This window comes from Oreochromis aureus, linkage group 7 (assembly GCF_013358895.1).
Source record: "Oreochromis aureus strain Israel breed Guangdong linkage group 7, ZZ_aureus, whole genome shotgun sequence".
NCBI lineage: Eukaryota > Metazoa > Chordata > Actinopteri > Cichliformes > Cichlidae > Oreochromis > Oreochromis aureus.
The window spans coordinates 11,967,070-11,980,687 of NC_052948.1; the positions used below are offsets into that span (position 1 = coordinate 11,967,070).

The window sequence follows — 13,618 nt, forward strand, 5'->3', positions numbered from 1 at the left end:
CCACAGCCAGAGGTTCCTGGTTTCAGGGCAGGGCGCTTTTCCCAGTGATTGAGCTCCCGGACTCATGGGCATTCTCATGAAAGGGATTTTAAATCCAAAGGGTTTCACTTCCTGTTTTTTTAAAAAAAAAAGAGTAGAATAGTTTATGGTACTTCTTTATTATGAGATAAATCTAATTGGAAGTGTAGAACAAAAAAGAAATCTCACTTTTCCAAATATCTTGCTCCCATACATGTTTGGACAAGTGCTTTTGGGCCACACCTCATAATCTTCAAAGTCAGAGTTTTTCAGTCTTATTGCCACAGGTGTGTCAAATCAAGCACTTAGCCATGCAATGGGCATGATACTGTAACACAATGCAACCAGTATAAGTCAGTTTCTGAAATGTCTTTTCTCTTGGATATTCCATGGTCAACTGTAAGTGGTATTATTGTAAAGTGGAAGCATTTAAGAACCACAGCAACTAAAAGGCACAAAGGCACAGACCACGTAAAGTCGCAGAGCACGGTCATTGATGTTGTAAAAGTTGCCAATGCTCTAGTGACTCAATAACTTCCTCTGGCATTAACATCAACAGGAAACCGTGCACCAGAAGCTTTGTGGCATGGGTCAATGGCTGAGCAGCTCTTGTAGCTGTAATATGTAGACAGCCCAGTGCTTTTACTCATGTAGTGTATATATGTTGCTGTAGTGTAAATTTGCTGTTGGCCTGGGGTGTAAAGTTAAATAGCAGCTTAAAAAAATCTAGCTTGTGTGTTTTAAAGCTGAAACATTTGCATATATATATTTTTTTTTTGCAATCATGACAAAAGCAAACATCCTATGGAAAGCGTGATGGATAAAACACTGCATTCATTTCCATTTCTAATGAATAACTGTGACTAAAGCCAAACGGATTGTGCATAAACTGTAATTCACGGTCATCTTAGCAGTCTGGGTGTTATCACAGGTCATCTGTGAATCCTGTGACACTTCAGCAAATATACAAATCTCCAGTGCAACTTGGGGTAAATTAAGTGGGAGCTTGTGTCTGCTGAGAGCTCATTGGTAGATACTGCATTCATGGAAACTGCGTTATGGAGCACAACGGTGAAGTCATTAAGAAGCTTACAGACGTTCTGGCAGATTAGGTTTTTCTCTTCTAATCCTGTAGATTACCACTGCACAAGCCCTGCTGGCTGAGAGTGCGTCGATGCGTTGCAGTTTCTTTACATTGATCATTTTTGTGTGTGTGTACTAAAGCCTCATCACTGAACTATGTAGACTAAGACTGATACGAGCGGAAAAAAGGACAGGTCAAAGTGCGACAGAAGTGCCGAAAGTAGGCAGGGGACCAACGCTTTGAAAAAACCACTGATGAAGCTAGGATTTAAGGATCTGACCTGGATTTACTGAAGCGCAACATGGATTTTTGTAATGCACTGACAGACCATAGTTGGTGAACAGAACTCCTAACCTACACCTAAGGAACCACTGGGTGAACAACGAGGATCATCTCTTTTGGAGGCCCATGCTCTCTGTAGTGAAATGGAGACAGAGCCATGTTGTGAAGCGCATAATGACCCTGGAGTAACGGCTACAGAGTCTGAGGTGAAGGAGGCAATTTTCGGACTTGTTGATGGAGACAGTCTCAATGAGCTGCCCCGTGCGGCTGCAGAGGAAGGCAAGGAGCTGTTTGGGAGTGAGCAGGCTGAAACAGAGAGAAGTGCAGCAGAGAATAAAGACACTGAGATAAAAAGCCCCTCTGATCCTGAGCAAGAGAGTGGAGAGACAGGATGCAAGGCAGTGAAGAAATTCAAAAAATCAAACAGTTGGAAGATGGTAAGATTTCAAGATCCATCAACAGAAGATGATGTGTTGGAGAGGGACAGCTCCACGGAGAGTCTCTTTCCTGAATATGCCACACAGGAGTGGACTTCCACAAGCTTTGAAGAGCTGTTCATGGCAGAAGATTGGACAGACATTACAGGTAAGATACATTATGTGTCGGTAGGAAATCCTTAAAAAAATTAATAAATTCGATTTTATGACCTTTATCTATCTCATTTAGTTTTGACAACAAACTAAAACAAGTGACCAAAATGTGACCGAGCTCAGGCCTGGCCTGTTTGTGGCTGTTTCTGAGGACGTGTTTACCCACAGCAGATTAACCCCATTTCCTTCTGCACAATCTTTTCTTCTTTCCTCACGCAGAGGACCGGCTGTTGAGGAAGAAAGTGCTGGAGCCTGGGACTCCACAGGGCCCGCACCCTGCCTGGGACCAGGAGGTTACTGTGAAGATGCAGTGTGTCCTGGAGGACCGCACTGTGGTGGAAAAGGACTGCAAGCTTGTCTTTGTTATTGGAGAGGGAGATGTGAACCAGGTGAAAGCTTTTAACCCATAAGCCTCTGCCACAACGTGTGTTTCTGCATTATTGAGAGTGTGTATTACATCACGCTTGTTTGTCTCTGTATTACATCACACAGTGACGAATGGAGACACAAAAAGTAGGTCAGAAAATCTCTCTAGCCAAGCTGCTGAGTCTGTGAGCTAACATCAGCATGCTAACATGAGAGTGACTCAGAACATGGGCCTGTTTGTGATTAAAACAAAAGAAAAAAGAAAAACACAAAGTGTAGTCGAGGTCAGAAGCAAGAGCTAGGCTGAAACAAAAAATCTGGAACTGGTTAATTACTACTTAATTACTGCTCATAAGATAATTACAGAAGAAATAATTAGTTGCTGCGCTGCTAAAATGCGGCAGAATCCTCTTGATGAGGTTCAGTTCAATTCAAATCAGTTTTTTCTCATATAGCACCAGTTCTCAACAATAGTCAATCAAGATACTTTATATTGTAAAGGAAAGACCCTATAATATTAGAAAGAAACCCCAACAATCACACGATCTCCCATGAGCCAACACTTGGTGACTGTGGGAAGGAAAAACTCAATTTTAACAGGAAGAAACTTCATGAGATAGCTATTAGTTATATAATCATAAAAAACAGAATTGCTCACCAACATGTTTCTGTCTTATTTATTCAGAAGATATTCTGAGCTATATATGAATGTCTAAACCAAATGTAAAGGTAAGCCATCCAATAAATATTAGACTTAACCATCAACCTCTTGTGGTGGCACAAGAGGAAACCTCAGTGGCACCGTCGTAAAATTATTGCTTGTCCTCTTACATCAAAACAACCAAGTCCAAATGAGACCAATGTAGCAGACCAACCAGACTGACTGACATTGACAGTCATCAAGCTAGCATATCGAAAAACCAGGTTCAGATACCTGGAGTTCATCATCTAACGTTGCAGTCAGTTAGAAGAAGCAGACACTGAAGAGTTGTGTCTTTTGTGTAATTCAAATAATACGTACTCAATCCTCTAAATGACTTGTACTTTGAGACCTGCAGGCCTTGGAGGAGTGTGTCATGTCCATGCAGAAAGGAGAGATCACATTACTGCTAACAGATTCGCAGTATGCCTATGGACTTCTGGGAAGGTAAGGACTTTCCAGTTATTGTTGTTTGATGATAATGTTATGAACTAATGAAATGCAATGAAACGGAAACAAGAAGTGGGCTGTTACTTTTTTTTTTTCAACATGAATGACAATTAGATATCATCCCAGTTAGCCACCCAGACCTCTTGAACCTGTTGCTGTGGGGGCGGCCTGGTTATCCAGGGGTAGCAGGGTTAATGGACCATAAACAGGAGCAGATGGCTTCCTCCTAACAGCCTGCAAAGGCTGCCTATCATCGGTGCGTTCGTAACATCCCAACCTATGGGAGCGCAGCGCTCACGTTATGGCCACTGGTTTGGGTTTATAACCTTTACACCATTAAAGAGTCAGGATAAACACAGAGGAGATTGGTGTGTCACTGCAGAAAACCCGATTGTTTATAGTTTAAATGTTTGTTCTAGATAACCTGAACACGTGAGAATGGGACAGTAATGCACCACAGTGATTAGATGAGATTGTATATAACAGCAGTGAAAAGACTTAACGAAAACATATTAGCAGATGTTTTTAATGCGATTTGTTTCCCCCCGCGTGATGTTGCTGTAACATTTTTTCCGCACAGTATTTTATTCCATATTAGCAATTTCATAAAAAGCAAAATTGTGTCCATTAATTTAATTCTAAAAGCCATAATGTGAGCTCTGTACTAATGTTTGAATAGCCCCACACCCATTAGAGCAAATTAAACATTATTAGACAGTGGCTCTCTGACTGGACAGTAGTAACAAATATCACATTTGTCTGCATTTTTTTCTAGGTCTAAATCATACTGCACCATTAACTGAGAAGCTGTAATTCAGAGTGATTCATAAGAAAAACATCTATACGCCCCAAAATACTATGTATCAGTGAAAGACTGAAAAAGGTTCAGTGAACTTGGTTCAGATACTGAACACAGTGTTTTTTCCCCCGGTGTGCGTGTAGGTTATAATGAGTGCTGTACATAAGGTTCTGTTTGTGTTACTGAGATATGTGCACGACGTGATGTTTTAGAGGTGAGGACGAGGAGTGTCTGAGGTGTTGTCTGGAATCTGGCCCAGCGTCGTGCGTGCAGTAAGAGACAGCAGGAGGTTAGTTAATGATTGTTTTGATGGAGCTGATTAGGGCTGTGTGCTGTTGAGTCAAACTTATTTGTGCCTAAAGGTAGACAATCAGAGCTTCGTGCTGGTTCAGATTATATTCGCCTGTCACTAAATATTTAGTGTGACATTTGAGAATTTTAGTAGTGTGGCATGTTTCTCTGGATAAGCTTGTACCTGCCTGCGTAAATTTAAGCAGCAACAGATGTCGTGTTTCACCGTAGACGTGATGGGCTTGGCTGTAAAATATAAGACAATGAGGCTAAATCTCGGCAGCCTCTTTCTGTTTGAAGGCACATTGCTGAGTGGATTGAACTGTGTTAGTCACCTGTTGCGCACAATGCCACTTCACAGTTGTCTGCAAGAAGGGTGTGCAAAGCAGGTCAGCCAGTGTGATTCAGCACAGCGCGGTGGAGTGGTCTTTAGTTCGGCGTGTGGGTGATGGGCTGGCTGCTGCGTCTAATGTGATCATGAAATGCAAATGTGAATATTGAAAAGAGGTGAACACGAGGATGATGAAACGCCGACAAAAGTCGGCAGCGTTTAGCCACTTGGTTACAGAATAAAAGATTAGATGGGCAGGACTGCAGCGACTGTAAGGAACGCTGACGTTTGTCCTGTGGGAAAGAAAAGCTCAGAGCCCTTTAAAGACTACAAGTGACAAAAGACTTCATCATGTTCGCCTTTTTGCGGAACAGAAGTGTGCGTCAGTTCTGTTCCCGCTGAGAGATGCTACTTAGTCAGAGACACAGACTGCATCCCCTCAATCAGCAGGTCATTATCAGAGAGGAGTGGAAGCTAACATCTGTTGATCTCTGGACGGGCACTTCAGCACTCATAAAACCTTCAGGAGCTGGAGCGAGCCTGCCTCATCTGTCCTGCACAACCCCAAAGTCAACAACTTTATCTATCACCAGTAGCTGCTTTCTTTTTTCGTCACTGTACGACTAAACTCGCAAAAGGAGGAACTGTAATTTGAAAAGTTTACATTATGCACAGCACATGTATTTTTAGCTCTGTCTCACCCTACGGTTATGTTGGCCAGCTGTCAACAAACATAAACAGAAGGTTTAACACTCGTGTTGGCACCAAAGGTGTTGGCGTACGTTTACTCCTGGCATTACTGAGAACTAACTCAGCGGCATACATGTTAAAGTGGAGTTAATTAGACCACTGGGAAGTGTCAGAGTTAAATTAATAGTTTTATCCAAGTCCAGATGGACAGTGCCAGCCAGCTAATTATTCTAGTTTTGCAACAATGTGCTATGAGGGTATTGTGTGCTATTTATCATCAATCCATGTATTGTTTATTTTGCACTGCTGTTCAGCTTATTATTATTACAAGTACTTATTAAAATAAAAAAAACAACAACTTTAAATTCTTGGTTTACAAAACAAAACATTTTAAAACAAACTTTAAATAGAAATATTAAGAGCATGGACGTGGTGCAAAAGCCAAGCTTGGATATGATCTGTCTACATGATATATACACTCACCAGCCACCTTATTAGGTACACCATTGTAATATTGAGTTGGAGCTCTTCTTGCATTCAGAACTGTCTTAAGTCTTCATGGCATATATTCAACAATGTGCTGGAAACATCCTACAGAGATTGACACGAGAGCATCACACAGTTTGTTGGCTGCCATGATGTGAATCTACAGTTGAACCACATCCCAAAGGTGCTCTGTTAGATTGAGATCTGGTGACTGCGGAGGCCACTTAAACACAGTGAATTGTAATGTTCAAGAAACCAGTTTGAGATGATCTGAGCTTTGTTACATGGTCTGTTATACTGCTAGAAGCAGCCATCGGAAGATGGGTAAGCTGTCATCATGAAGGGATGACATGGTCAGGAACAATAGTCAGGTACTCTGTGTTTTTAAACAATACTTAGTTGGTACTACAAATAGTGCCAAGAAAATATCCCACACTCCATTACACCACCAGCAGCCTGAACTGTTGATACAAGGCAGGATTAATGCTTTCAGGTTGTTTATGCTAAATTTGACCCTACCATCCGAAAGTCCCAGCAGAAGCTGAGACTCATCAGACCAGACAACATTATTGTAATTCTTTACTATCCAGTTTTAGTGCACCTGTGCAAACTGGAGCCTCGGATTCCTGTTCTTAGCTGACCAGAGTGTTGGTCTGCTCCTGTAGCCCATCTGCTTCAAGGTTTGTGCATTCAGAGATGCTCTTCTGCATACCTTGATTGTAACAATTTGGGTTACTATTGATAAGATAAGATAAGATAAGATAAGATAAGATAAGATAAGATAAGAGTCTTTATTGTCATTGCACAGTCATACATAGTACAATAGTACAATAGTACAATGAAATTGGAAAACTGTCCCACGTCGGCACTACGTACAACACAACACAGCAACTTATGTAATAAAAGTAATAAAAACAAGAATAAGTGTATGTGTATTGCACATTGTTATTATTGAACCTTGTTATGAATATAAATATTATTATTTTTTATTGTTGTTACCCCCAAAAAAGTCCAGGGAGGTAGCCAATCAGGTCAGCTGTTTGCATTGATTAGGGCTATTGCCCTGTTGTAAAAGCTGTCCTTGAGTCTGTTTGTCCACGACCTCAGCGGCCTGAACCTCCTGCCAGACGGCAGCAGCTCAAACACCCGGTGTCCTGGGTGTGTACAGTCCTGTAGGATGCTGCGTGCGCTCTTGAGACAGCGAGTGCTGTACAGGTCCTTCAGGGAGGGAAGAGGATGTCCAATGACTTTTTGGGCCATATTAATGACCCTCTGAAGTGCTTCCCTATCAGATTGGCAGAGTCAGACCATTCTCATCTGAGCTCTGACACCAATGAGGTATTTTCTCTTAGACAGAATTGGCATTTACTGGATATTTTCTCTTTTTTGGACCATTTTCTATTAACCCTAGAGGTGGTTGTGTGGAAAAACCCACTAGATTACAAGTTTCTGAAATGCTCCAACTGGCCCGTCTCACACCAACAACCATGCCACTTCACTTTTCTTTCCCTTTTCTGATGTCGTGTTTGAATTTCAGCAGCTCATAGTAACCACCTGTGTAGATACTAAACTCAGTTGTTTGCATGCGATTGGCTGATTAGATATTTGTCGGTATTTAGAGCACTCATCAAAAATCACTTTTCTGCTTTCAGGCTAATGAATGTTCAGATACATTCATATAAACTTGGCAAAGTGGCGCTTAGAGTTTAGTTTGAAAATAATCCAAAATGAAAGCCTTCATTTAAATTCCAGAATAAATTATTATCAGTGTGGTCAGATTGATTCAGTTAGCATTGAGGTTTTGTGGGACCAAGTATAAGAGTGTGGTTTGTATTATCAGTAATTTTGTCTAGCATCTCCTGACAGGACAGTAAAGCATCAAAGTACACACATAATTAGAAGATTGTAGTGTTCTTAGCTAAGGGGCCAAAATCCTATTTCACAATTTTAAACACAGTTATCTGGATCAAAAACAAAATTTAATTGGTTCCTTCTTTTTCTGCTCCTCTTCATCAGGTTTCATAAAAGAGAATGCGAAGTGCAAAACGCAGTTGCAATACACATATGAATAGCCACTAAAGGAAGGGCAGAAGCACTGTGGGAGAACAGGAGACGGCTATTGTCAGTTTCTGAGGAGAGAAAAACAAACAAGTGGAGGGGAGGGGAGGAATCTCCTTCTCTTTGGCCCCAGGGGATGTGGGCTTGGTGGCTTCTGGAGCTTTGCTTACACCACCTTTACTCTTCTGACTTTATTGTTGGAAAGGTGAAAGACACTTTATAAAGCTTCCGTTCATGGGCAAGTACTGTAACACTTATCTTAATGATCATTGTAATTTTGTAATATATGGATCTCAGTGTGGGTGGAAAATGTTTTTCCTTCTAATATCACACTGGATCCAACTGAAGAATTGACTGATAAAATCCTGGACTGGTTTCCTCCAATATTCTAAAGACTGAGAAAGGCATTCCTGTCTGACAGTAAAGGGAAACTTTGTTACTTTTGAAGAACAAATTCTGTTTACAAGTCTTTGTGAGTACTGGAGCATGTGTGAAGAAATTTTCTAAAGCCATTTGGACTCTTTTAGGTGTAAAAACTGTCTCAGGAGATGTTGCTTGCAGCAGTGTTGCTTAGGTCTGAAGACTACACGCTTCCAAACAAATAAATCAAATTGCTTTGTGGGTAATTGGTGTGCAAGTTTCGACACAGAAGAAGAATCTCTGCTTGATTTTCATCAGTTTCCTTGAGATTGTCTGTGTGACGGTGTTGTTGGAGTGCAATGCTGGCTTGGAAGAGATGGGAAATATAATAAAATATGAACAAACACATAGTGTTGTGGAAAAGTATTTCACCTCTTTCTGATTTCTTTTTTTTTCATAATTACACATTTCAGATAATCAAACAATTTTAATATTAGTCAGAGATACCGAAGAGTAAATAAATAGAGTAAATGCAAAAATGCAGTTTTTAAATGATGATTTCATTTATTAAGGAAAAAAAAAGCCCAGTATATCAAATTACTCAGTTAAGGTCAGATTTCATGATTCAACAATAACTGGGAGAGCTCCAAGGAGACAACCACAGCCAACCAAAAAGAACACAGAGCCTCATCTCACATTTGCCAGAAAAACATCTTCAAGACTTTTGGGAAAATATTCTGCAGACTGACGAAACATAAGTCAAATTTTTTGGAATGTTTTACTCCCGTAACATCTGAGATAAAACTACCACAGCATTTAATTAAAAGATCATCACACAAACTGTCAAACATGGTGGTGATAGGTTTTGTTTGAGTTATCTTTGTATTAAAATTTGTTTGATGATCTAAAAGATGTAATTGTGGGGAAAAAAATCAGGATCAGGATCACTTTATTTCTTAGTCTATTCCTATCTAAGCAGTGCTGTGAGGCTAAACATCAGTTATAAGGCTTTATTATCCTAAAATGCTCACTGATATTAAGAACTTTGACACTTAAGCGTTCCCTACTGTTCTACTTAGCTGTAAACCCACAGTACAGTTTATGCTTATAGGGATATCATTCATTTTCCAGGTTTCTCATCACAATATTATTTAATTAAAATACCGTGACCCAATGATACTGTGAAGTGGTGAACTGTCTTATGCTTAATTTATGCTACTAAATTTGCTGAGGTTATCTGCCTACAGAGAGCCTACGGAGAGGAGTTTTCAACTGCCGCAAACATATTTTCAAGCTGTTTTCCAAAATCTCACCTGTGACATTCACCAGGAATAGAAGTGTTTAAAGAAAGAAAGAAAAAAGAAAGTGTACAGCATGAAAAGTCAAGATAGTGGCTGCAGTGGACACTTGGCATTGTTTTTAACACTCAGTTTCACTTCAGCTCTTTGTGTGTTATAACGTTGCTCTTCTCGGCAGCTGTTTTAAGGACCTACAGTAGCCAATAGACCGGTTGTACCACATATTTTTGACACTACCGCCATCTGACAACAGACACTCTCTTGCGCACAGACTGCCCACACACTACCACTGCTGACCCATAATTTCCCCATTAACCAACACTGCAATACTGTGACTGAGTACTGACAAGATGACGCTAGCAGTGATGTCACCAGAGATCAAGCAATGTCAAGGATATACAGACACTTGATGAATTAACCTTTAATGACCCCAAAAGAGTGCGACCCAAGATAAACTTTGAGGTGACTGATTGAAGTGACACCTGGGAATGAAGGACACAGGTGCTTAAATATAACCGGTTATGTAATATATAAGTGGGTTAGCTATTCAATTAAACTTGAAATGTTCACCAGTGACGATCTAAAAAACAATGGACAGCGAGGAAAGTCTATAAATAGCGTAAGAGACGCAGTTCCATGGCTATTAAAAATCTACCAAAGTATTTCCTGCGTACTCATTTAATTCATTTCCTGTTTTTATGTAACTGTTACTTCATGTTAAGCCTCAGGCTACTCACTTGGACATACGGGACATCCAGCCTTTGTAAAACAGATAAAACAACTTGTCAGTTTTCAAGTGTGCGCATGTGCGTGTGTGACATAAAATAACAAATATTTAGCTGGAACAAACAGACAGTATACAATGACCTTTGAAATAACACTCTGTTTGTTTAAATTTTTGAAGATGTTAAGCTTAGTGTGGAAATCTTTTACCAAGGCCTCTGAGGCACACCCATATCTGACAGGGAGGGTAGCAGACAGGTGACAGCGACACTTCTTTGAGCAGAAAAGCGCACAGATAAATTCACAGTGATCAAGCCTGATCAAGTCTGACTGTGAGTAAGGGTAGACGACTGGCATAGTGGCTTGTTCGTGTACAAAACACAGACAGAAAAGCAGTTTGACGTGTTCTGTGTTGCAGGAATAATTAAAAGGGTGTTGTGTGGAATTTATGGCCATGCACTGGTGCCAGTTTTAATGGGTCTTTGGCTAGCTAGAGACAGGGATTATAGGGATTCAGAGTAGTCACACTTGCACACTTGAGTCCTCTAAAAAGCTCACAGTGGGCCGCTATGATGACGCTAAACATAATTTGAATGCTGGTTAGTTGAAATGTTGACTTGAGCAGGAAAGGAAACAACATCAAAGGTCACCACGAAGGCAAAGAACCTCAAACCATCAAAGCTCAAAAAGAGAAGTACAGACGATGGCTGGTGTGCCCAGTTTTGGACACTTAGAAACTTTTGGTTTCATTTCACTAAAAGTCTCTCTGTGTTGTACCTGACAGAGGCTAATCCTTGAGATGAGCCAAACAAGAGACGTTCAACATACTTTTGACACCGCTCCCACGTGACAGTGTACAGCTCCATCAAGTAGACACGAGCCTACTTTGTGGAGCTGCTATGAACCACCAGAATGCTCATTTGGGATGTGTGTGCATTTGTTCTTTATGCAAGCTAATCTCTCTTCCTATCACCCACTGTAACAAGACACGGCCAAGAACTGGCAGTTCTGCTTTCCATTACATTAGATACTTGCCAGCAGACAGGTAGGATGACTCACTTGCCACGCAAGTGCACTGGTGTCTGTCACTTTAATGCACACAAGCTCACCTCCCCCATCTCTTTAAATTTAACCATGTTGTCCATTCAGAAAATCTTTGAGGTGGAGTTCCAGTGTGACTCACTGTGCAGAACCACCTGGGTCAAATGAATAATGTGACCTTTGAGATACTCCTCTGTGGAAAACCTGTGAACATAAACCATTCACCTCCACACTGGTGTTTCCACCCTGTGCAAAATTAGTTAGGCAAACAATTGGCTGTTTGGTATAACTCACAGTACTATGAGCAACTTTGTGCCTTGCTTCACTGTTTGTCATCAGTGAGGGATTCCAGAAGCAGATGTGAACAAGATGAACTTTTGGCTTCACTTGTGTCACGTGACCTGAACAAGTTTGACTGTAGCTTTTGGTCTGTGCGTGTGTGTCTGTGTGTCCCTTTCCCAGCACAGAGACAGCAGGCTGACTTGAAACCACACCCAGTCCTCAGGCTTCAGGAGCAGACCAGCAAGCACTGACAGCTGTAACACGCTCTAGATAAGATCAGGCTCAGCTTTGAGTCGGCATGCCTACTTCTGCTTGTTACAACTGCCCAGTAGATTGTGGCTTTAACATATCAAACTTAAGCTAAAATTAAATCTGAGCTGAACTGACCTTTTGCTTTTCCGTCTGAAATCTAGATGATGAAGTTGTTTTGGCGCCGCAAGCAGTATTTTGCCACTCAGGCCACTGTTTGAACTGTGCATGTCCTTCATCTAATCTCCCTGGATGTTTACCTTTTTCCCCTACTGCTAGCAGGCTTATCTCTCACATCGACAGACTGGGTTGTAATATAGCACTGCCCTCATTTATATCTACTTCTGCTTTCTGTGGTCAGGCAGGGGGTATTTAGAGGGAGAGTAAATCTCCTAAACTGAAATGTTCTTTTATTGAATTTTAGGTAGATTGTTTATTTTAGAGCAGTAAGGCCTGGTAGAGTAACACTGGTACTGGATAGGGCTTTATAATTCCTGTCTAGTTTTAATTTTACAGTGCTTACTTTCAGCTTTTTATTTATCCTTGCTGGTTATTGTGTGCCTCTTTTATCCCACTTTGATAGGCCCGGTTCACTTGGCACTGCATTTTTGTCCCCTAAACTCTACTTTTGCTGTGGTGTGGTTTTTCACAGATTTATTATTGTCCAATTATGCAATTTATACCTAAAATATTATCTGAAGGCCACAAGAATGATCCTTGTCATGACGGCTAAAAAAAGGGGGGTGAAAGAAGTAATCAGAGTACATAATTTGGGAGTAAACAAAAAAAGCCTATATATACACTCAGTGTTTCTCACCAAAGTAAACTGTGTGAATTCTTGAGGCCGGATTTCCAGATCCAGTTCCATAAGCCATCATTTGTTTTATTTTATTTTATTTTGTTGGATGCAATCCATTAAATGCTAGGTAGCTTTGATATCAATCTTCATCCATAGTTTATATTTCATAGTGCATCACCTAAACAGAGTGTAGTTTTAATTACTACTTGAAAATGTAATAGCAGACTTTGACTCAATGAAAAAACACAGTAAGAGTTTGTCTTAGTGGATGAACTGTGGGGACAATTAAACACATTAAGACATGTCATTTGTAAGACAATTTCATTAAAAAAACATCAGTAAGAGGTCCAGTTCAGTATGATGAATTAAACAATAGCAGTCTTGATGCATGCTCAATCATCCAGGTAAGTAAATCCCCATAAGTTGACGTTTTGTCACTCATCCAAGTGTCTTCTTCAGTCTCAGCTGACAGCAGGTTTCCCCAAATCTTATTAACAGTACATTTGCATAATGACTGAAACTAGCACCACTGAACTCTCTGTGAATGGTACTCATGGCCATTGATCAGTGGTCTTTGATCAGTGGTTGTTGATCAATGGTCATTAGAATTTGCATATTAATGATCAAGGAACTGACCTCCCAGCCCATTGTTCCTTCAGTGGGCTGGTTTGGGTCATTATGCAAGTGTACTGTTTATAAGATTGGGGAAACCTGCAGTCAG

At 40.6% G+C, this 13,618-nt stretch overlaps 1 protein-coding gene across 1 annotated transcript in view; it reads left to right on the forward strand.

Moving 5' to 3' along the window:
* Positions 1–635: 635 nt before the first annotated feature.
* fkbp16 (FKBP prolyl isomerase 16) overlaps positions 636–13,618 on the forward strand; it is a 93,295-nt gene continuing 80,312 nt past the window's right edge. The window contains exons 1-3 of the mRNA XM_039615796.1: positions 636–1,969; positions 2,194–2,363; positions 3,399–3,487. Coding sequence (XP_039471730.1) covers positions 1,528–1,969; positions 2,194–2,363; positions 3,399–3,487 — 701 coding nt within the window. The 5' untranslated portion in view covers positions 636–1,527. The remainder of the gene's footprint in view (positions 1,970–2,193; positions 2,364–3,398; positions 3,488–13,618) is intronic.